The sequence below is a fragment of the Fulmarus glacialis genome, unplaced genomic scaffold (genome assembly GCF_000690835.1).
Source record: "Fulmarus glacialis isolate BGI_N327 unplaced genomic scaffold, ASM69083v1 scaffold11166, whole genome shotgun sequence".
Classification (NCBI taxonomy): Eukaryota; Metazoa; Chordata; class Aves; order Procellariiformes; family Procellariidae; genus Fulmarus; species Fulmarus glacialis.
The window spans coordinates 41,444-65,664 of record NW_009218802.1 but is presented as its reverse complement, the minus strand read 5'-3'; the positions used below and the strand labels follow the sequence as shown (position 1 = coordinate 65,664).

Here is a 24,221-nt window from a genome sequence, read left to right as displayed (position 1 = left end):
CATGCCTGCTGACGGGTAAAGTAGGATCACACAAAAAATGAGAAAGAACCCGGTAGACATCAGGTCCTTACCTGTCACTACCAGTTGCATGGTGAGGTTCTTATACAGGCCATGTTTTGCATTGCTCAAGACGATGGTGTAGTTTCCAGCATGCTTTGGTCTCACATCTCTTATGCCCAGTTTGTACTTCGTTGGATCTGGCTCCCTGCTGACGGGTAAAGTAGGATCACACAAAAAATGAGAAAGAACCCGGTAGACATCAGGTCCTTACCTGTCACTACCAGTTGCATGGTGAGGTTCTTATACAGGCCATGTTTTGCATTGCTCAAGACGATGGTGTAGTTTCCAGCATGCTTTGGTCTCACATCTCTTATGCCCAGTTTGTACTTCGTTGGATCTGGCTCATAGCAAGTGTGGTTATCCTTGATCAGTTTGCCATCTTTGTACCTGTTTTGAAAGTCCCATCAAGGCTCATCATGTGCATGCATGCATGTTAGCTCTCAAAAAATCTAACTGTTACCCAAATTAGGGTGGGTAAAGAGTCCTCCATCAGAAACAGCAAGGGAAACACAGATCTATAATCACTGCTTGAATTAGACATCTATTTCTTTTATCCTTCCACTAAAACTGAGTAGCATCTGCAGTGCTATGGGATGGCTTCATCCAACAAACAGGAAAAAGATATTTTAATGGATCTGAATGAACAGTGCCTCTCGCATGCTCAACTATGATCAGAAATGTACATCTAGATGCCCCCAAATTACGCTGGATGTGCAATACTAAGTGCAGGAAATCATGGGTTAGCCAAAATTTATGTCATCAGTTTTAAAACAAGGTATTAATTAAGCAGAATTATTTTTCAATATGTCCATATAACCCTTTACTGTTACTGAAAAAGCTAAAGTCTGTGACCTGGAGAATTTACAGTCGATAGGAAGGTCAGTGAGGAATCCACAATCTTGAATCTTCACTAGCTAAGAGTAGGATAGCAGAGTCTGCATGGGCAGACTCCTTTCCGCTGCTAATCTGATATGCAGATTTGGGTTATGAATATGAAATAGGCCAGACTTTGCCACACACAGAGTTTTAGGCTTGGTGGAAAGAGAAGCTGGGGCGTGTGTCCTACTGCCTGAGAATGCTGGAAACCTCCTTTACAGTCGTTTAAACAACTGTACCGAGAGACCTCCAACATCAACAGCTGTAGCTTCGAACGTGCAGGGAAGGCAGCTCTGGTGGTCCCAGGCAGTTACGAAGCAGCTCCATGCTGAGCCCCGAGAACAAAGCCTTGGCAGAGAAAAGGGGGACGGTCCCCACTTCAACTCACAAAAACATTTCCATCTCCTAAATAACAGCAACAATTAAAAATATGTCCTGGCAGCACCGATTTCACTGGTCTGACTGAATATTAGAGAATTTCATGTTATTTAATTGCTAAAAAAAATGCAGCAAACCCATCCCTGACCAATACCTTTTGCTGACTGCCAGGCCCCCCTGAGTGGCACTCAGCTGGCCAAGGAAAAGTGCACTGTGCAGGTGCTAACTCACCCAAGCCACCTTCTCTGCCAGGACAGGCAAACGCATGCCAGCTGTTGTACAGGATTTCATACACTTAGAGATGTATAAGGTGTTGGATGGGGTGTTAAAAACCCCTGTAGAATGAAGCACAGCAAATGTAGCAAGAGAGAGGACAAGCGATGAAAGGGTAAAGAGGGAAATGAATGTCTCCTGGAGTTGCTGACATGTCGCCCCCCCTATTAAGCTGATCCATTACAGTCCTGGTGGAGCCTTTAGTTTGCTCGGGAGGATTCACTGCATTGTCAGTAAGGATCTGACATTGCTGGTGGTACAGGATTGGACAAAATTATTTTGAAGTTATGAAGAGAAACAATTTCTCATGTTGAGAATGTGTGCTGCAGCTTTCTATTATGCACTGCCTCCTTGCAGACTGACCACCACTAACGGTGATAAACTGGCAACCCTTCCCCAATAGCTTTCTACCTGAATCTTCCAAACAGTTCTGTGTCCAGGGTAAACGAAAGCCCTATTTTTCCTGCAGGGACCTTTTCTGCATGACTAGGAGCGAAAAATAGCATGGGAAAGAGGTATGGCTTGCCCGGCTTCAGAGCATATGTCAGCACACAAAGGAGTCACATCTCCTTAGCTGAACTGAGAGACCACAGCTATGAGCATTCCCAGCTCTCATCTTTCTTCTGTGTCGTAAGGAATAGTGAAAATCTATTCTAGACAGGAGCCCAAAAGAAGGTCGCATATTCCTGATCTTGCTCAAGATGATGGTACTCACCAGGTGACGTTTGGACGAGGAAAGGCGTCCACCTTTGCAGCTAGTTTCAGTGACTTGTGTCCTGATGTAATCTCATAGTAAGGCCCTTTCTTATGTGAAACCATAAGGAAAGGTTTGTCTGGAAAGAGAAATGAATAGGAGGACAAGTAATGGCAGATCTGCCACAGTACAGTGCTCACATCTTTGAATTGCGTTGTGTCTACCCTGGATTTTTTGCAATACAGATCTGTAGAAGCTGCAGACCACCAAATGGAATGACAAGCTGTTACTGCAGTTCCCCTGCAAAGCTCAGCCACCGTCAGGAAGGTCTATCTCCAAATGAAGGACTTCATATTTAAAGCAGAGAATATGCATCTGCATTGCCCCTAGAGCAGTGTGTAGAAGTGCCTGAGGTATCTCTTGTCTGTGTGAATGCCAGCATGCCAGATTTTCCAGGGCATCAGCAACCACACTTGGTGCCAGCTTTTTCAAAACAGTTCAGCTCCCAGTTAATCCATGTCCTCAGCCATGTCTCAGTCTTGAGCTCTCTAAAGTTTCTTTGAAAACACAGTGCTGGGTGCTGACTCTCTCATAGATTGATTAGAGATTATGGATGATTAAGGATTGTTTTAACTAGTTGGCATTTTTCCTAATGCCAATGGTATATCAACAGATTTAATAATGTGGCATTATCCTTTAAGCTTAACAACCTTGGTTCTTGGGTATACTAGTTTAGCTGCAGAACTTACCATACACTGTAACTGTGACATTGGCCTCCAGCCTTGTTACGTTGAATATTTTGCATACATACAGGCCCCCGTCTTGCATGGTGACATTTTCAATTTTCAGGCTACTGCCAACTTTATACACCGTGCCACTCTGATCTATTGTTCTTCTAGGGTAAGGGTGCTGGAAGTCAGAAAAAAGGGGGTCAAAAAGCAGCATAAACTGGATCTTTTTGTTCATGCTTTCAAAGTGTGCCAGTAAAGAAAAGCAGTGATTCATATCAAAATTATCATATCTCCCCATCACAGAAATAAATAATATAAAAGACTTTTTGGAAAAGCTCTTGTGTGAGGTTTCATTATCAAGTCTAATAAGAGAGAGAAACAGTGGAACCGTGGCACTTCTGTACTGAAATCTGGGCAGGCAGGTCAATAAGGGGATGCATCACAGATCAGCCCTTCTCAGGCACCAAACCCCAGGGATCTCAGTGCAAAACTGCCACTGCCATCTCTAGGGTCAGAGTTGTGCTTTGGGTTTTTTGTTGGGTTTTTTTTTTTTTTTGGTCAGTCAGTATTTTTCTGTCTTAAAAAAATACTACTTTCTAAAAGAAATATATTATGACAGAAATATAATATATTATGACAGCTAAGTGCCAATACAATTTCCTGAAGAAAATTATCACTTCTGATAGGATTTTTGATCCCAGAGATTTGGCCAAGAAATTTTACATTTATCACGTTAGAAATCTAAGGAGGGTTCATAGAAAAACAACTCTTTTCCATCATATGGGGTTCAAGAAACAAAATTCAGTACACCACATTGCTTGCACTTCTGTAAGTTCTATGTTATATTTTCTGTAGTTTCTTCACCAAAACAAAATCAGACATTCTTTCTTTAAGTAAACAAAATAAGTCAAAAAATAATCAATTTTTAGGAATCACATTTTACACTTTTCCTAGAGGCTTAGATGCTTCTTTGAAATGTATATTTTGCTGAACTAAAAAGAAAAAAAAAGCAATCATTTTAATTCCGAGCATCAAATAGAGCCATGAGTAGTATCTCAGATAAATGAACTGATTTGGAAAATACCCCTTCTTCCCTCTGCTTTTCCTTAGGAGAACTGAAAGGTTTTAGTACATCAAAGCAAATGCTCAGTCTCTTACATATTTCTACTTCAAATTTGGCATTTTTGTATTGCATTCCACAGAAAGCTCAGGAACCTACACTCAGATTTAAATTTCATTCTTTGGTGGAGATTTCAGCAGATATAATTGGCTTTTGTTTTACTTTTTCCTACTTAATAAATGCCAAGATGGATGAGCAGATTGACAACTTGCAAACTTCATGGCTGCCTTTGAGACTTGCCACTGTGAGCTGGGATCAACAAACAGGCCAGAAGAAATGAGACAGCTATTCTTCTCAGCAAGAAACATACACTCCTAGCTTTTCTTGCAAGCGCATATTTAGCCTGAGATTTGCAGGTTCAAGATGGTCAGATAAGTTTTAGAGTCATCCAAACTAAAAATACAATCAATTGTAGGCTTACAAATGGTTGGCTATATTTCAGAATAAGTAGTAGTTAGGGTTTACTCAGCCCTGTGAAGAGATCTTCCTTTTGAGTAGGGGGAGACTGCATGAAAGCAGAATACTGAATTTTCATCAACTCACTCTCCCACTAGGACACGTCCATATGAACTCAATGCGCCCGTTGATGAAGGTTTCTGCGGTGCATTCCAAACAGAGAGTTTCTCCAACCAGCAGTTTTTTGGGAGTTGCTTTCAGAGCCAGGTTCCGTACTCTGCTCTCTGAAATGAAAAAAGCAAAGGTATAACCACGCAGCACTCTCTAAATCAGTGACATTTGAGATGGAATCCGCACTCCGACTGCCTCTCCAACATCCGCTCTTTTCACAGTTTCCAAAACACCTCACCTTCTTCTGTCATTTCCATGGAAATTGTTGGAAATGCCCACACAATGGAAACATTAGGTCAGTTGTATAAATGCCTGAACATCAGCTGATCAAACTAACTGATCACACGTGGACACAATACTTTATGAATTACTTTTCTTGCATTTGCCATGTTTGGCTCCAACCTTCACTCATCAGCTCCACAGCCATTCTTAGAAAAAGTTTTCAAAAGTTTTCATCCTTTTGAGTGCCTCAACATTTGCATATCTGCAAGAGGATTAATTTCTGTAAAACACAAAACATGTTTCTCCTGCCCTCTGATGACCAGCTACCTTCCCTTTCTGAATGGGATCCCCAAATCTTGGTCTTATATATTTATTGATGCCTTAAATACATCAACTCTGAAATAAGCCTGCATCATGTTTATGGTGCCCCATTCCAAACACACGTCTGACCACTGTACAGTAGCACATTATAGAGTAAGATATTGCCTGTGTCCTTTTGGGCTAGAGAGGGATGACCTAATGGGTTTTTTAGCTTTGCATTCATGATTCTAGTAAAAAATAATTACTCCAACAATGAAGAAAAAGAGAGAGAGAGAGATTTACAGGACTTTTATTTGGCGGCCATACAAATTTACAAGCCTGTTGTTTAAAGCTGAGTGCTAATTGTATAGAAGGATGCCATGATCTAATGGGAATGAAGTCACAATAAACTTTCCTCGGTCAAAAATATAATATATGAGGAGAGAAACAACACACATTCATTGAAAACAAAGGAAAAAGAAATTCTAATTGGCTTCATATAAATCCCCAGCACTCAAAAATTTAATTTTTAATTGCTTCAAATTCAGATTTTAATTCTGAGCTGAAGCTCAACTGTAAATACATAGTATGTCACCAAGTGAAACTATATAAAAAAGCAAAGATTTGAATTAGCAGTTTAATGAGATTTTTATAGCATGATCTTGTGTGTTTAATGACCAGAAGCAAAAAGAAAGCTACTGTTTGGTTTATCCTAAACCAGCAGTTGTTTTAATGTAAACATAGCTCAATCCAAGCAAATAGAGCCTTGGTGGGGGTTGAATAAAATACTCCTATTTTGTACACCTCAACACTTGGTAATTTTTCAAAACCAGGAGTGGATCAAATCCAAGATCTATTGAATAAGAAAAAAGGAGAAGAATGAGTTTGCTTTTAGCGTTCCAGCTTGGACTTGCTACAGATACATACCAATGAGATATATCAAATATAATTGAGGCTAACCAAGAAATAATACCCAGGAGCTTAGCTATGAAATAGAAACATTGTGGTCATTCCTTGGCGCACAGTAGTCACTCACCCAATCTCTGCGCTAGGTAATAGGAGGTGAACACACTTCCATTGACATTTGCAGTGCATGTGAGCATTCCAGAGTAAACAAAAGAATGAGAGGGGATGACAAATCCTCTTCTTGGGTCCCACACCATCCCCTTGAAGTTCATCTCTACAGAATGAGGATACTGAAAGAGAACAGACAGATAGGAGGCTTGTGAGACCTTCCCTTTCCCCTCAGACCATAGAGGCAACCAGCCAAGGCTGTTCTGCTTTAGAGGCAGGGTAGATATTTGACCTTTCAGAGTGGTTGGTGGTCTCATTCCACACATATCTTAAGCAACATCAACATAAGCAAATAGAAAAGCCCTCCCTAAGGTATGACTGTCTTTGAAATCCAAAACTTGGACATCATAACTGGGGCTTTTGACTCAGTAGCCCCAGTCCTCTCAGATCTTAGGCAAGATACCATGTAAGATACCATTGTGGGTCCCATTTCCCTCATCTCTTTACTGGAAATAATTATGCCTATCTTATATGAATTTTGTAGGGTAATATTTTTTGTAAGGTAATATTTTTGGAAGTGTTTAAGAACAAAATTAGCTTCTCCTAATGCTACATGTAGCTACCACATGTTTTCCTGGAATCTCACAGTACTTTAAAAATATGTGTGAAGTTAGACCCCAAAAAATCAGAATTATTCATGTCACTAACTCACCTGATGGCAGTCATCTATAAGCTATGGTCTATGGCTAGTCATCAGATTCTCTCTATATCACAGAAAGGGAAGAGACACTTTCAAAGCAGCCTATTGATTTTCGCTAGGCACAGAAGCAGCCTGGATGACTGAAGATGGTAAATCATAGGATGGCAGAGATAAGGGGACTTAGTAACATAGACATTTTTTTGTCCTAAATTAATAAATACTTGTAATGTTCTGAGATTCTTGAAAAAACAGTATCTATAAGTTCTGCTTATGAGGAAGAAGTGAGGATACGAAAGGCAAATGTGGAAAACAAACTAGAGCAAAAATCCATTTAGTAAGAATGAACCCTCCGTATACCCTTGGACAGCACCAATGTCAAGGACGTTAGCTTTTGTTGGTGGGGATAATTAGTTTATTATTATTATCAACACATGGGGAAATCCTCTATTTGCTAGAGAAAATGCAATTTACTTTCCAATAGTTTTGAAAATCCTGGATTATAATGTAGAAAAGAAATACGTGAAATTAAATGCAGACAAATAGCTCAGGAGTCTGTAAAAGGGCAGATCACTGAAATTCACCCATTTCAGCCTATCTGCAGGCAGGTGAATGGAAGCACAGACTGTAGGTCTGACTTTTCCAGCAGGACACAGGAAGGCTCTTTAGGACTGAGAAAGCGCTGTAGGAGTGTTGAGATCACTTTTGGCTGAAAAATGAAGGGTTTGGGGAAACCTCAGTGTGCCTACAGTTGCCACATAATAACTAACTTCATTTGCACAGTGCTTCTCCCTCCTTCTTATCATATACTGGCTTCTCAAAGATGAGGCAAGTTAATGTTTTCCTTTTCAGAGCTACCTTGTTTTAGCTTTTGGAGCTAACCAAGGGAAAAGCTGCACTAGGGACTGCAAGTGGGAATTCCCCAATGATGTAATAGCTTTGCTCTTATTCTTGTTGTTATGCAGCATGTAATTTATTTTTCTGTCTCCAAACAAACAGTAGTCTTGTATGGCAGTGCAGTTTAAATAGGATTCAGTTTAAATAATACTCCTGTTCCAAAGTAATTTCAGCTTCAAGCTTTGAGAGCTGATGCTCATACCTCTCATATGAATACACAACTGAGCAGGTTGGCATTGGTTTGGGTCACTTGTTATTACATTTTCAGCACAGACCAAAGACAAAGGAATTATGACTGTGGGGCAGTGACTGGTGATGTTGCTTTGGAGATGGAGGCACAGCAAGACAGTTGCTTTCTTTTGGAACAGCAGTTCTCTGCTGACAGTAGTAGGAAACATGGATTTCATGTAAATACTTTCAAAGTAATCAAGCTGTAGCATCTCTGTTCAGAACCATTAGGAAAATTCAGGAAAATTACAGAATGAGATCTGAGACCTGAAGCTTAACCATGCTTTAACACCCATTAAGATCAAAGCTGTAAGTGGCAAATGCACACTGAACCAGATCAGTGACGAAACAGATCTGACAAGACTGAAAATGCTTTTTTTGCCCACAATTAAAATCATGTTAAGCAAAATTAAAAGTTTGAATTGTGTGTCTTAGCATGGGTTTATTAATAACAAAGACGATATGTAGAGTTAGCTGGGATCTGTTTAGTATTAGCAAGAGGTACCTTTCCCCATACATATTTAAAGGCCAGAGAGTGCAATGATTTTAAAGTATAATGGTAACATAAGGAACTTAATTTACGGTGGAAAAAAGTACATTTTCTACAAGAATAATAAAATGTGATAAAGCTGAACTTCATGGTTTGGCAGCTTCGCTCCCTGATGGCTAGGGGAAGGGGAAAGAAAAAATAACCTTACTCAGGAGGCCCTTTTCAACACTACACGCAAATTAAACGTCTTCATAAAATATTCAAAAATATATATTTAAACAAACAAAAAGCGTCAATGCTACTTGAAGGAAATCACAGTGGCTTTCCTCCCTTTGAAGTTTGTTGTCTATTGGAGATTAAATTTGGAAGAAGAGGATGTTCTAACTTTGTCTGATCGCCTTATTCACCTCTCCTCCCCCATCCTTACCTCCACCCCTCTCCCGCCCCGCTTCCTCTTCGCACGGGAAGCCGCCACCTTGGCTCCACACGGCGCTATGAATTTCCCAGACAGGGCAAAACAAGCGGTGACTTTCCGTAGATGGAGCCCGGGGCTGGCGGCTCCCCAAGCCGACAGGAGCCCGGGGCGGGCGCCTCCCGAAGCCGACACATGCCTCCCAAAGTGCATCTCCTTGAGTAGCTCACAGCCTCAGGAGGGTTCCTTTGGGGAGCTGCAGTCCAGCTGCTCTCCCTTGAAAGGGAAAGATCTTTTTGGGGACAATTTTCTTTGCAATTCAAAAGGGAGATTTCAGTGGAGATTTCATTCCAGCAGCAGCTTCCAGCAAGGTAAAGGACTTCAGTTTGTGTTTGAAGAAATTACTGGGAGAGAATTTAGCTGGCAAGCAGGGAGAGCAGGGCTGCCTATAAATAAGGGAATAAATGAGGAGGTCTGCTTGGTCGAGGTTCCAAGGCCACATTTAGGCTCATGTGACTGTGCTGAAGTCAGCAGCAGTACTCCAGCAATGAATTTGGTTGAAGTAGGCTAAAATAAGATGGGGATGTTTCATTTTTATAGCCAAGGATGACAAGGTGATAACACTTATCCAGGCTAAAGTGATAAGCTATAACTGGAGAGGAGCCTTATTCCCTGCCTTTTAATCCCTACTGACAAAATTTAAAAATAGAGATCTGCTAAAGCAATAAGGCTAGTGCTGTCCCTCTGCACGTCTACTGGAAATTTGCCATTGGTCTCAGCAGGAGCCCGAACACTGTCTCAGGCCTCCGTGATTTCATGTGCTGTCTCCCAGGAGAAGGAGACATCTAACAACTATGACATCTAACTGCTAAGAGGAGCAGAGGTCCTAGATCCCTCTACCAGCACAGCATCAGCCTGTCTGCGTGTGCTCGACTATCACACCATATCCAGCAGAACAACCTCATCTCTCACAGCCCCTTCAGAACAGGCTGTGGAAAAGGGGCAGAGGGAGAGGATGAGCTCTTGTTCCCAGTAGGACAGCTCAAGCAATCAGCCTAGCAGGGGAATGGAAAGGCACATAACCTATTAGGTAAAAGGCAGGATTGGAGCCAGGAGACCTATGTTCTGTTCCTCGCTCTGTCATAGGCTTCTCTATAGAGCTATTCTAAAGCCCTTCAAATGAGTGACTAGATCTCCACTGATTGAGGAAGTCCCAGACTTTAAATTTCCATTTTTATTGCACTAAATGGCCTTGGCCTCCACAGCCCATTCTGTAACCTTGACATTCAGAGGTAATTGCTGCCAAAGGGATGGATGCTGTAGCCATTTATTTCCGAGGCTGAAACTTGGTTTAAATTTATGAAATCAAGCAGAAATGGGCAACTGTTCTGAGGAGGTTCAAGGTATAGAAGAGATAGGCTTTCATAAGGATAGCTAATAGCCATTTGTTATACAAAGACTTTTGAAAAAAAATAGCCCCTTGTTATTTATCTTTGCCAATTTGTGGAGGAACATCAAGCCACAGGATGAGAAAAATATGTGATAAACTCAGCCTAATCCCCAAAACACCCTTGTACGCAGTTCAATAGTAATACACTGCAAGAGCAGAACTGTGCTTCTGGATTTTCAGTGTCTTTGCTATTTTTTTTCTGAAACTTACCTAGCTTCATGGATTTTATTTTGTATTTTTGCCCATTGTGTCGGCAGCCCAGATTTCTGAATTGTTTGAGTTTCTCTGAAACACTCACTTACCTGGGTAAGCTTGGGTTTGATATCTGGCGAGGTAACTCGGCAAGGGACAACAAACGTTTTCTTAGCATCTAAAATGTAGATTAGTTCAGGATGTTCCGGGTGAATCTCCACAAATGGACTTCTGTAGTCTGCAGGGAGAAGAACGTTGATTTGCAAAACTGCTCCTTTACTGATCAGTGACCAGAAGGGCACTGTAATCTCAGCGGCTAACTGCCCATAGAAGTGTGTCAAGCGTGTACCAAGACATCCAGTTACATCTTGCTTGTTTGCAAATGCCAGTGTCATCTAGGGATTATAGCCAATGACCAAGAATTAGAATACCCCATTTCTAACCCTATTTTACGAGTTTGCAGTGTAATCTTGTAAAAACTCCTTTTCTTATCCATTTTTCATCGTAAAAATGAAGTTAATAAATCAGCTCCACAGGTCTTCATGGCACTGGAGTTAGTTCTTTCCCCAGTGCTCTGAATTTCTTTCATAGGTGATATTATACCGCAGCACTCCTGAATTCCACAGCAATTAAGTGTTACAATGGTTTACAGCAGTTGAGGTAAATCTACTGAAAGAAAAAAGCTTCTTTCTGTAAATGAGAATCTCTAGAATACTGAAGAAAGCATGCAAAAAGGGAATGTAGACCCACGATATTCAAAGCTAGGCAAGAACAATCTGTTTAACCTAACAGTGAACTAACTTGGTCACACTCTTGGGGAACTGTGGGATTTTCTACAGATCTGCCACAATAAATCAGACTGAATATATATATACAATAGAAATAAATAAAAATCTGAGGTAGTTTAAGTTAATAAAGCTTCTGAGTCTCATTCACTGATTTTTCATTGTACAAATACAGTGATGGTCATCAGAAAATTAAAATGTTTGTGAAATCCTAAAACCTTCATGATTTTTCCAAAAAGCATTCTTTGACTTGATATTCTTATGGTATAAAGTTTCAAATACCATTCAGCTAATGCAATACCAACTAGACCACACAGTGTAGGCAGTCATCCACTTTTGGTTTGGATTATACTGTTGACAGGAAAGGATGTGCACCCTATACAATATCCTCAACCTGCTTATCCTTGGCTTGGGACCTGCCTCCACACACTTAATTATATTTTGAAAATGGCTTCACCTAAAGCATGGGAAATAGCTGACATGAAAGGTTTGTGAACAATCTAGGTTGCAAAAATGTGCTCTAAAGTATTCTGACAGTACTTTAAAAAAGGATGTGCTATGAGGAAATTAAGTTTTCAAAGAATGCTTAACTACTCCCAAATGGGCTAAATTGGTAATGAATGCAGTCGTCCAGGGCTGACACATCCATCGCTATGGATTGGTGGGAGGTCTTCAACAATGGCCAAACACTTTATTGCTTTGGAAAAGGAAAACACCTATAGTGTAGGCGACCTGTTCTCCGATGTTGAATAATAAGGAAAAGTGTCCTTGATGAAGATCAGTAATGTGCTTCCTGAACTACCCTTGTATCCTCATATCATGTTTCCTCTCTAATTCCTGATGTAATATTAAGGGATTTTTAATAGCGAAAAAAAATCAATTACTTATTGCTTGGTGGATGTAGCCCCACTGTCCATCCAGAAATTGCCCAGAATGGCAGGTCTCTGTGCAAATACATGAAAAAGTCCACACACTACCAAATCAAGAGGACAATGCTACTTCCAGGTCTCGGGGAGCCCTCCCGCTCCCCACGGAGGCGGAGGACCAGCCGCTTCAGGAGGGCGCTGCTGGACAGTTCCCCGGCGGGGCAGCGCCCGACCCGTCCGGCTGCCGGGGCAAGACCCTGTCGCAGCGGCAGCCAGCGCCTTGCCTGGCTTATGGCCCCCCTGTTCAGCATCCGCTGGTCTGACGCTGCAGCACGGTGGGGGAGTATCTCCAGTAAAGGCTGCGTATACCCTCATCTGTGATAAGACGCCTCTCAAACACAAAAATCAGAGCCACAGGCTGTGTTTAAGAGCCTGAATGGTGTGATCGTCTTAGTTTAGCACCAATGTGCCAGGCCAGCTGGCCCCGATCCTTTCACCTAAATGCATGCTGTCATTTTACACCTCAGGCTGTTGCGGCAGCTGCTCTGTGACTGAAGAAAGCCCCAGCTGAAGTGTGTTGGAGCACGCTATCTATTCATCCCATTAATCCTTGCATTACTGTATCAGGCCACTCTCCCTCCTTCATCTGTTGGCAAAACTGGAAATATGTTCTAAAATCTCCATGAAAAGATGGCAAAATATTTCTCTAACTTTTTTAGCTAGTGAGGGAAAAAACCCTGGATGTGGAGTTTTAAAAATTCCGAGTATCTCTTTCTGGGTGTTGGCCATTTTGGCTACTCTCAACAAAGAGTCTAAAATTGTGAAACCCTCCAGGATTTCTCCTTTTCCAGTACTCCATCCTTGGCAAACAGTCTTCTGCTTCAAATCAGTGGGTATCCATTTTTCAATTTAAAACAAATGTTCACCCTTTGGACCCTAGCAGGGAGCTGTGTATTCCATGTTGGAGGATTTGTAATTAAACAGTAGGTGAAGTGCTTATTTACGTTGAACTTTTCTAGGTGACAAGTGGTCTACATGTAAGTGATGTAACTATGCTTCTTGGTGACCTGCAGAACAGTTTGAACATGGACTGTGAGATTTGCATTTGCTCTTCCACAGCTCCACTAACAAAGGAAAACAAAGTTGCTTTATCTCACTCGCTTTGTCTTTATTTCCCCACGACTGGTAACTCATCTGGGAACAGGTCATTCATTTGGGCATATCAATGTTCATTTCCTGGCTAATGACAACAGTCTTTGCTTAAGGAATGTCATGGAAATACGTAAGTGCTGTCACTTGGAATTAATCTTCAAAGAATTAGCTCGGTGCAGAGCTGGAGTTCCTTTGCTCCACAACCCACACCAGTTTCACTCACAAAAACATGAAGGATGAAAGGCAGGGGTTGAGACAGGAGAGTGGGACTGTTGCCTTTTGTATTTTTGATAGCTTCATTTTAGCTCTGAAAACTGGAAATAGGATTCTTAGTGGACAAAATGTACCACATGCTTCATCACGATGAGAGCAAATGTTGATTGGAGCTCCTTGTGTGTATCAGAAAGGTCACATGTGTTATGATGATGTTTTACAAAAGGCACTTGGGTCACTGTGCAAGTACAAGAGATGTGTGATTAATGTGGGGAGCTGTGACAAGGAGCTGATCAGTAGCACTGAACACAAGGCAGTAAAACAGAAGATAAAGTCCAGAAATCTGGATGATGTCTATCATTTCTAGTAATGTCTTTTCATGTCAGCTTTTATTCCATGCCATTGATTTATTCTGACAGGACTGATCTATAAAGAAGCATGTACTTTCGAGTAAGGGCATTGCAAGAAATGTTATGTGAGAGAGAAAATTAAAAAATTAGACCTGTAATCTCCCCACATTTAGGAAGTTTCAGATACATATCTGAACTTTCTGGTTAGGCAGGCACTGGATCTAATCAAGCCTTGAGCTGAGAAACCTGATCTCCAGACCACAACTTTGTAGCTTGTTCCAATCCCTAAAACTAATAGGAAATATTTATACTCAATCCAGTGTCTTATGCACTTTCACAAACAGGTCTGCTAAATTCTTCTACTGAATCACATTACGAAAATGTGTTTAGTGTTTGTCCCTGAGCGTTAGTGCTGCTTAATAACTCTGCAGTCTTGCTCTCCAGCTAAACCATACTTGGAGGTATCAAATGTGTTGATATTTTTATAGCCAATTTAAAAGCTTGTGCAAATGGTGAAAAGCCTTTCTACTAAAAAGAAAACCCTGGATTATTAAAAGAAGATTCTTGGATTATTTGTTATAGGAAAAAGCAGAGAAAGTAGATTTTTGTGTATTTGCAACAAACACTGGGAGTGCAAAAAAGTGTCAAGGGAAGTGTATTCATATTTATTTCTAGTCCTATGGAGAAAAAGAGAGAACAACTAATGTTCCACGTGACAGCAAGATAGGACAAGAATATAGGCCAAGAGGAAACTTGCTGTGAAAAAAGGAGCTTCTTGATACTAAACTATTCACAAATCTGGATCAAATTTTGACTAATTGTTTTGACTGAAAAGATGGGAATGAATTTTAAAATATTTGTGCCAGTATTTTTAGAGGGAATTTAAGAATAGCACTGTTTGTTTAAAAAGTAACATAAATCAAAAGAAGGCAGCTAAGCAAAAGTTAAATAATCCTAAAATGTAAGAAAATATTGAATTATGCAATGATTGAAATATCTTAGTCAAACATAATAAAATTTCTCAAAAATATTTCCTATTCAGGGAAAAAAAAATTATTTAACCCCATTCTCCTCCATCATCTCTCCCTACCTCCAAGACTGACCTCTACCAAATTTTCAGATTCACAACAGACCTAAAAATAATCTACTTTTTTCAGCTGTAAACAGCACAGATAATCATCATGGTGGTACTAAACTACTGAAGAACAGCTAAATGGGAAGCATGAATTTACAGTATATATAACAGAAGCTATATTTCATTCCTAATTGATTTTTAATAGCAGCCTGCACCTGAATTGCCATATGTCTAGCCAATAGCTCGAATTACACTATCCCAGATCATAAGCTACAATCTGAACTGGAAGCCAAAATATATAAATCTACCCTTCTACCATCGGTATTTGAAATCTAGATAGTGCTTTAAAATCACTGTGCAATTAACAACAGCAAAAGGCAGTTTCTGGGTTATAAAGATTGGGTTGGGAAAGGAGAGGATGGCTTGAGCTGCAAGTGATTGTTAAATCAATTGGATGTGGATGTGAGGTCTCCTGGGCATTATTCTCACTGTTTTGAAAAAAAGAGAAAAAGGTTTTATATTTTATGGGTCCTTCTCTTTCCTACAGTCAGTGAGGTTTCCTAGAGCCTTGTGCAGTAAGCAGATGGCTATAATTTGTGTTATCTCAGTGCTTTATCCAGTTTATAGCCTTAGCCTAAAGAGAGTTCTCTGTCTACCAAAGGCCTCCTCTCCTCCCTATTTCAATCTGTAATATTGGAGCTCTTAAACAGGGTGGGATATCTGTGTGAGTTAGTGGAGAAACTTCACTAAAGTGAAGACGCTAATGTGGCAGCTACTTGCAGGGCTAAACTACTACAGTTTTGACATGAGAGCTTAAACATGAGGGTAGGGCTACACTTTGGCCATCAGTGGAAAGTGACCCCGGAAAGAAAGGAAAAGCCAGTTGCAGGTCAAGCACTCGGTAAATAACCCTGGGTATGTCACTGAGGCCAGGGAGGCTTTTCTTCTCCCTAACTGTGAAAATCTGTGCAAAAGGAAAAATAATATCATCACTAAAGAGTACCAGCACGCAGAGCAACAGAGCAAACCTCCATGCATCCTGCAGCCTGCTTGTGCTTTACTCCAGCTGCTCTAAAACCCATGTAAGCAGGAGCAAGCCAACCCCACTTGCATTGGGAAGGAGACGCTCTGAGCAAGAGCGCTTTCCAGGCAGCTGGACTGTTCACTTAACGGATAAGCAAACATAAAGTGGCTCAGCTTTGGGCTTTAACAAAGTGACAAAGAATAAATACTGAATAGGGAACTAATCAACTGCCAGCTGATACCTTTGTTATGGTTTGTGCAGACAAAAAACTGAGTTCTTCATGAAACTCCTAAGTAGTTCAGACTGACTGTGGCATGGAAAAATGATCTGCTGGAACATCGGGAGTGTCACTGCCAGCTTTACAAACATGTTCACCACCTTAAGTTAATCAGCAATCAGTTAACTCCTTGTAAAAAAGTCTCTCAGAGACAGAAATTCTTGAAACAAAAGGGACAGGGTCACTTCTCTTTAAAAATGATAACCTTAGCCTCAAGGAAGATCTCTAATTCCAGGTGGTGTAAATCAATTGCACTCAACTGTTGCAATTTGGAGAGCTGTGGCATGGGAAATGCAGGTGTCGTCCTCTCTGCAGTTACCAGCCCTGAACTCCGAGGGAAAAAATTCTCAGCTAAGAAACACTTTATGAAAAGAGGGTATTTCCCTGTAGCTTGGCACATCTCTTCTTCCTGAGTTGGGAAGGTAATATGCCCTATGAATCTTACCCATAAACACCCATCAATTCCCATAGACAATTAAAAAGAATAATTTATCGTGGGCTGCAAAGCTCATTATATGTGAAGAAAGACAAGAGCTGTAGCACGTTAGGGACTTATCAGCTGCAGCACCAGCTCCAAGGCGAGGGAAAGGCCCCTTCCCCTCGCTCTCAGACTGGCTGTCTGGCTCTCCAGGTCAGTGGAAGTTTGCAGGAAACTGCAGCCAGGGCAGGGTGTTACTGTTTACCCAGCACGGCTCAAGAGAGAACACAAACAGCAAAGCGAAGGAAGCAGAGGCAGCGGGACAGCGGAGGGGAAGGGGGCCTGCTGTCCAGCCACACGGACAGAGCCAGGCAGAAAAATCAAGCATGCCGCACACAAAAGCAACTCAGAGGTCAAGTGCCTACGAGAACATTGTTTACCTTCAGGCAGTGAAGCCCTTCATGTTTAAATTCTCATTCTGTCTAGGAGGAGATTAATTGCTGCTTGAGATGAGCTTAGGGAGGGTCCCTTTTAACTCAGCGGTGTAATAGCAGTTGCCTGGGGAACGTGCAGTTCTCTCTTCAAGCCTCTGCAGTGACAATATGCGAACACAGATATGGGACTCCTTCGCCTCATGGTGACATCTGTTCTTTTGTTTAGTGTTATCTGTAATATAGGTGACTATCTACCAGGAAGTGGTGGAGGTCTGTAATTATGTCATGCTCGCTTGTCATTTGAATCCGATTCTCCAGAGGGCTCACGGGCCCCGTCCTGCTAGCTGATGAAGCTGAGGGACTTAAAAACCTTCAGCATTGCACCCCAGGAACTCAGCGTGTTGTAGACTCAGGCTCTCTCCTACAACTCTTTACTTTTCAGCTTTGTATCACCTGCCTGCGTGTTTGAAACATCCTCCTGAGACACACACACATGATTTTGTACAGGATTTTAGGAGCTTTTAATTTCTGCTCATGTTTCATACACTGTGACGGCAATTTGTCTCATGATATTTGTATCATATCTAAAGCTGTGGAGATAATATCACATCTCCTTTCAGTCATTATCCATCAGCCCACAGAGATGATAAGCGCTAAAGGGCCTTTGAGGACGGTCATCCTTGGCTGTTCCATATCTAAAGCTGTGGAGATAATATCACATCTCCTTTCAGTCATTATCCATCAGCCCACAGAGATGACGCTAAAGGGCCTTTGAGGACAGTCATCCATGGCTGTTCATGTCTGTGAAATTCCTGAACATTCTCATTTTGCTTCTGACTTTGTTCCTGCTAAAGATAATTCTCTCACCCTCACTATTTATTTTCTTCATTCAGTCATACCTTAGCTAGGAAGCCTGGGCAGAGTTTCACAGGTCCTTTAAGTTCATGTTTTGACATAATCCCCATTGAAGTTTGTCTTCATCAAGGTCAAAAACATTGAGAGGAGGTTTATAATCTCTTCTTTATGTTAATAGGATCATTAGCAGTTAAGTGACACTTTGGTCAGAGTATTTTGGAAAGCTTTACAAGGAAGTTTGCCATATTCCTGGTAACCCATCAAAGCTGCTTCTTGGTACAGGAGTAACTCCTATAAAGTTACTTGTTTTGAAACTGGATCTTTGAAAATAAAGAACTTTTCAGTTTTGCAGGCCAATGAAAAGAATTGGTGGTGGAATGTTTAGATTAAACAGAAAGCAGAATATTTTCTCTTTAGGCAAAAGAAAAGTGACTGCAAAACCCCCAGAAGCCATTCTGAGTCAGCATGAAGCATTCTGTTTTGGTCAAATGAAATACATTCTTCCCCTAGAGATTACCGTAAGAAACAGGAATATATGTAGAGAAAAATATTACTTTAAAAAGTGTTACTTCAAAAATTGTGGAAGCAAAATGCTTCTCAATGCTAAAAAAATAAAAGCCAACATGCAAAGATTTATTTTTTTAAAAAACAAGTCTCCATACTTTGGCTGGAATTATGTTTCAAGCATCAGAATAATTCATAAATTCTGACTCTCCACAACACTAGATTTTAGGCAGGCATGGACTTTGTAGAGAATATTCACCAGCTTTACCTGAAATCCCATCATTAAGAACAGGTCTCCTATATTAGGTGCTGCCAGCTGCAGACCTTGGGCAAGGCTCAGCAATTAGCAATTACTGAGTGGATAAGAAATGGGAAGGAAGAAGTGGGTGAAATGTGTGTGTGATTTTGGTTGTCAGGCTTTCATTTAGAAATTCTTGATCAGTGAGAAGGAGGGGATTGTTACCTCTTCCTGCTGGGATGTCAAGTGCTGTCTCTGGCTTAGTGCCAGGAACTTACGCTGCTCACTCAACATCGTATCTTACAAGGCTCCTCCACTTAAAAGTGACCCTTCAGGATATGATTTGAAGATACTGAATGTCTTGATTCAGAATTGAAAGCATCTTACTTTTCCCTTGGATCCAGCCCTTAATACTTGAGGAACAACAGAGAGGGTCCTGCACAGTGACATAGGCTATATTCCCATATCATATGGCCCTAAACACTGTTAACTAGGATATGGTGCCAAACCCTTCCACCAGTCTGAGTGAGACAGCCAGCTTATCTGCTGGTCTCCACGCTGAGCAGACAGGACAGCATTTGCCTATCTCAGCTTGCTAAGTGTCTGGCAGCACGTGTAGCTGTCTCAGTGTCTCCAGCGTGAAGGAAAGAAGAAATGCAGCTCCAACTCTGTTCTCACTGGTAATATCTTCTGGAAGGCAAGCCAAAGCCCAATCAGGGCTGTCACCCTGGCCCTGCATTTCTGCTTCTCATATTCAGATTATCTCTGTGAACTGTCAAGAGAATTAAGGAGGCAGAAATCAGCTTCAAAGAACATCAGAACCAAAATATGATCTCATGTGAGGGGTGCTTTCAGGCACTTCCATCCTCTTTAGATTTCTCTTCGTGGGGAAGGGATGAAGAAGATGGGGCTTCACATCTCTGGGCTGTACCGTTTGATAAAGAAGAGAATGTGGTTGATGTTACACTCTACCCTGATGCAGTACTTGTACCATCTCTCCTCCTGATTCTTTGCAATAGCAAGGGAGAGCTCATACCCTTCCTGCGGGATGCCTTGCTGCTGGAGCTGACAAGCAGTGAGATGCATGCTCTGACAGGACAAGCTGCTTGGATGCATCCCCCTTTTTCCTTCAGAATGGCGTTAACAGGACTTGTGCTCCCATATAAGTCTGTCTTGCTTCAAATTTACTTCCAGTTCTTATGTTCTGGACTCCTGACAGGACTGCACTATGGCTCAAGCCTGCTGTCGTGGTGCTTCATGGTGTCCATATGAACTTTAAAAGGAGCCGGAACTCTAATTCTCTGCAGGGGTATCTTCTAGTTACACTGTGTTCCTGCGAACATCAGTGATGAAAACCAAATGTATGGAAACAAATTACTCCCTCAATCCTGCTGTGTTTCTAATTCACAGTAACACCGAGATGGTGAAACACCAGCAGCTGAATTGCTCTGGGTGGGAAGACACTGTTAAAGTGTTCACCAATCTATGTGTTCAAAGAGTGAACCATACTATGCACAAACAGGAATTGGTGATTCCAATTGTACTTGGACCCTTGTGCGGCAGCCAACACTGGTGTATTGGGCTCACATACCTCATTTTGTGCCACTTACAGTATCTTGGTGAGAGGAGGTGGGACTCGTGTGTTTCTGAAGTAGTTATTTGAGAACCAGCCCTATCACGGCCATAATTATTTCAAGAAACAGAATAACAGCCCTGCTTTGCATAAAAAATAATAGAGGATGTCTGTTGCTGGCCTGCTCGTCCCACGTCTGCGATGAGGAGATTGCCTCCTTTAGCCCTACTGTTCTAATAAAACAGTACTATTGGTGTGTGTGGACCACTAATCAAAGCACATCTTGGAAACTTGGATGAACTTTTCTAGACACTACTTGGCAAGATGTGACCAATTCCAGTTACCACAATAATAATGTCAGACAAGTTGCTGATGGAGGGAAGCAAAACAGAATTGAGCTGATGCTCCTTCCTACTGATGCATTGACCGAGTGGTACAAAAAGGTGTAGCAAATCCCTTACTGCTACATAGAGGTAAGGGCTGCAAGGGGAAATCACTGCAAAAGCTGAGGCAGCGTTTCAGCTGGTACAGAGAGCTCTTCCAGCTGACGCCCTGAGGACTATCTGACTTTGAGACAGTTGCTTTGCTGACAGTAACAGTATTTCAAATAGCTGAGAGCTGCAAGTCCTGACTTCTGTCTAGGCTGGGGCCTAGGATAGCCCTTTGGGAAGGGAATCTTTGCTTGATTTGTCTTTTTTTCCTCCTTCACGAAGCCATGTTAAAATTTATATGTGCCCTAGGAAACATTGTAGAGAGGGCTCTCTATATTTTAACACAAAATAGACAGCCTGCCCTTTCCTTTGGCACAGGGATCCCAAAGGTTGAAATAAATGAGTATGTTCCTCACAGGGAAGTACCCATTTGGTTGGCAAGGGTAATTGCAGAAGATAGATAGAAGCAAATGACATTGGCTAGCTGGCTTTGGCAGCATTTGCAGTGGAAATGCCATCCACATGAGTCTTTCTGACGTGGGCTCCTACGTGGGCAGCTAATTTGCAGTGAAGACTGCTATGGGTCCAGAATTGGCTCAGCAAAGACAGCATATTCTGTGGACTGAGGGTGGGCTTCCCCCATTCACCCTGTTCTCTGATAGCAGCCATGAGGGAGTTGCTTGGCTGCTCTTCCCGTTCAGCACTGCAGCACTGTGTTCGACCAGACACTGCGTTTTGCTGCAGAGGTTATCCCTCAGAGTTGCAATGAAGCTAAACAATGCAGTTAAAAAATGCCCAAATATTTCAGTTCCAGCCCTAAGTTACGTTGTATTTTCAACCAGGAGATGAGCAACAGGAGAAGGGGGTTGTCTTGCTTTTTAATTATGATCCTTGGGACTTGCAGCTGCAGTGGAAAGCAGAAAAGGCCTAGAGAACAGTTATTCAGGATTAAAATCCCGAGTTCTCCCTCCCTCCAGACTGTCAGTGCACAGCTGAGGCATGGTGGCTGACCCTGCCGCCTTCGGGTCCCTTATGATCTGACTGATGTGCAGGGGTCACAGCTCAATTGCACCGGGGGGGAGAGCTGCTGAATGCCAGATTCTGACAGAGCTTAGAAACTCCACCAGGGAGGCTGTAAAAACAGAAGCAAGCACAGGAAATAATAGCCAATAAGCAGGGCTTCCGATACAATCATGTTCTCATTTCGGTGTCAAGCAGCAGGCCAGGAACGAAGGGAAAAAATACCATTCCCCTTCCTTTTTTGGCAATAATGGCTTGTAACCTCAGAGGAATCTCCAGCCTTCAGGGTCTGGCTCAACATTTTCTCACTCCACCTGGCTCAGTCTTGTAAACACCCTGCTGAGCACTTGCTCTCTCCACAAAATGTTCACAGAGATGTCTTTTGGAGCTCTCCCTTCTCTGGCACTCACAGGGAACTGTGAGTTTCTTCACTTGGAGACAACTGATGGGTTTCTCAGTCATGTCCAGACACTGTCAGACCAATTTCCTTAAAAAGACATGTTTAAATATTGAAGAAAATCGTAGGTACATTCTGAAGGCCTTGCTTAACTCCAGAATTCGCAGAGCCCTCACTGAAGAACAGCTTTCTTGTCCCCAAAACAGCCTGCTGGCTTTCAGCAAATATACACAGGAATTGAATGGGAGGAAGAGCATGCGTTGAGGACAGCATCTAGGCTGTGGTATAAAAAAAATAGCTTCATTTCACTGGGGCCAAGCACCCTCCTCAGACTGGCAGGCCAGATCCCAGCAGGCACTTGCAAGCTTGTAAACTGAACTGCTGTGGCAGAGCTCTGCTTTGGGGTGGATGAGCTCGCTAGGACATGGACCAGAGGGATCCCCGCTGACTTGCCTTTCTCACTACTTCACCCATGGAGTACATAGTACAACTTGGTTCATTTTCTACCCACTTTTCCTTCAATAACTTTTAAAGCACAGGAGTCTGAGTAAGAGCTTTTAGAGCAGGGAGGGCATATGACACAATTAAATTGCATCTGAGAGTCGGGGGTGATTTAGAGAAAACAGCCATCCAGTGCTGTTTTTCAGGGGAACCTTGGCACAGCAGTTGCAGGCAAGCAAGAGGACATCCTGCGATTTTTTTATTTAGCACTGTTCCAAGTGCATCACCGGCAAGCATTTCATAACTTGAGATATTTTCTTAAGGAAAATGCTCAGGAGGTCCCAAAAGATCCATAACATTTCCTGCACGTGCTCCCGCTATAGACTAATGAAGGCCTGGGTAGCCAGCCAGGGCACTGAATCAGGATAGAGAATTGAGTTTTCAATGCACTGTTTCCTGAAGTGTAGGCATTGGGCTGGGTTAACAATATTAGATGTGGGGCATCTGAGCAGTGTGTAATGAGAAAAGGAAACAGCTCAGCACAAGAACTAGGGTGGATAAAGCAACCAGGGCTTAGAGTAACAGAGAAAAATTAAAATAAGGAAATAGAAAGGGAGAAAAAAATGACTGCAGGAACTAAGAAGTAACACCAAAAAGCTACTTTCCGATAAGAGGAAGACTTGTTGGGAAAGCAGGATAAGGCTAGAAAGGGACTATTTTCAACAAACATAAAAAGACAGGAAAATGTCATCCACAAGAATCAAACAGGTGTGTTCACCTAGTAGCGCAGAAGTTGAATTTAGCTGTGTGGATATATCCCAATCACCTTGGGATGGAAATCACACCTTGATTGTTTCACCATCATTAGCAATACCATGAGACTATTAGAGCTGCCCAGCAAAACATGTTTCCTGTAAGTATAAGTTTGCTGAACTATTCAAATAATATCAGACAAACTCATTGCCTTTCTAGCATTTGCTTTAGTAAGAGGATTCAAAGAATCACTTTTTAGCATTTACTGGAAAAATGAAATTAAGTCATTTTCATGAGTATTTGTGGGGAACTGAATAGTAAGCCTATTCAGCACCAATGGCGTTCATGTCATCCCCTATTCAAGACACTAAAAGTCAGCTCCTTTATCTGATTACTCAGAGTCTCAGCTTGGAAGATCCAAGATGATTCAGTGATTTATTAACACATTTGTCAAGTAGATTTGAAAAAAAAAAAATCAGCATTTTTGGGGAATATTCTTCTAACAAAAATTCATATTCTTGAAATCGTTGTTCAGTATGTTATATTCACTTAATCATAGAGGACCATGCTCCTCTGAAGTTTCTGCTTCCATTTATTATTGGATCTGAACTCAATGATTCTGACATATGGGGGAGAGGCAGCTCAAAGAGAACAAAAATGAGCAATAGGCCATTTTTTACAATAAAATATGTATAATGCAGTCATCCAGCTTTGCTAAGTATGTGTCACAGATGTGAAGGACAAAGCAGTATACAAATGCGTAGGAGAGAGAGGAATTACAAAGAATGTTGTCGGGGAGTTTCATCCCTGTGGA

General features: G+C 41.7%; 1 protein-coding gene across 1 annotated transcript; it reads right to left on the bottom strand.

Moving 5' to 3' along the window:
- Window positions 1-271: 271 nt before the first annotated feature.
- LOC104078507 (vascular endothelial growth factor receptor 1-like) lies at window positions 272-12,563 on the bottom strand (the record flags this gene model as incomplete). Its single annotated transcript, XM_009580159.1, has 7 exons — window positions 12,386-12,563; window positions 10,712-10,839; window positions 6,258-6,417; window positions 4,676-4,812; window positions 3,031-3,190; window positions 2,303-2,420; window positions 272-447 (listed from the first exon to the last, which is right to left on the bottom strand). Coding segments are annotated over exons 1-7 (1,057 nt in total), but the record flags the coding sequence as incomplete, so codon positions are not given.
- Window positions 12,564-24,221: the final 11,658 nt, after the last annotated feature.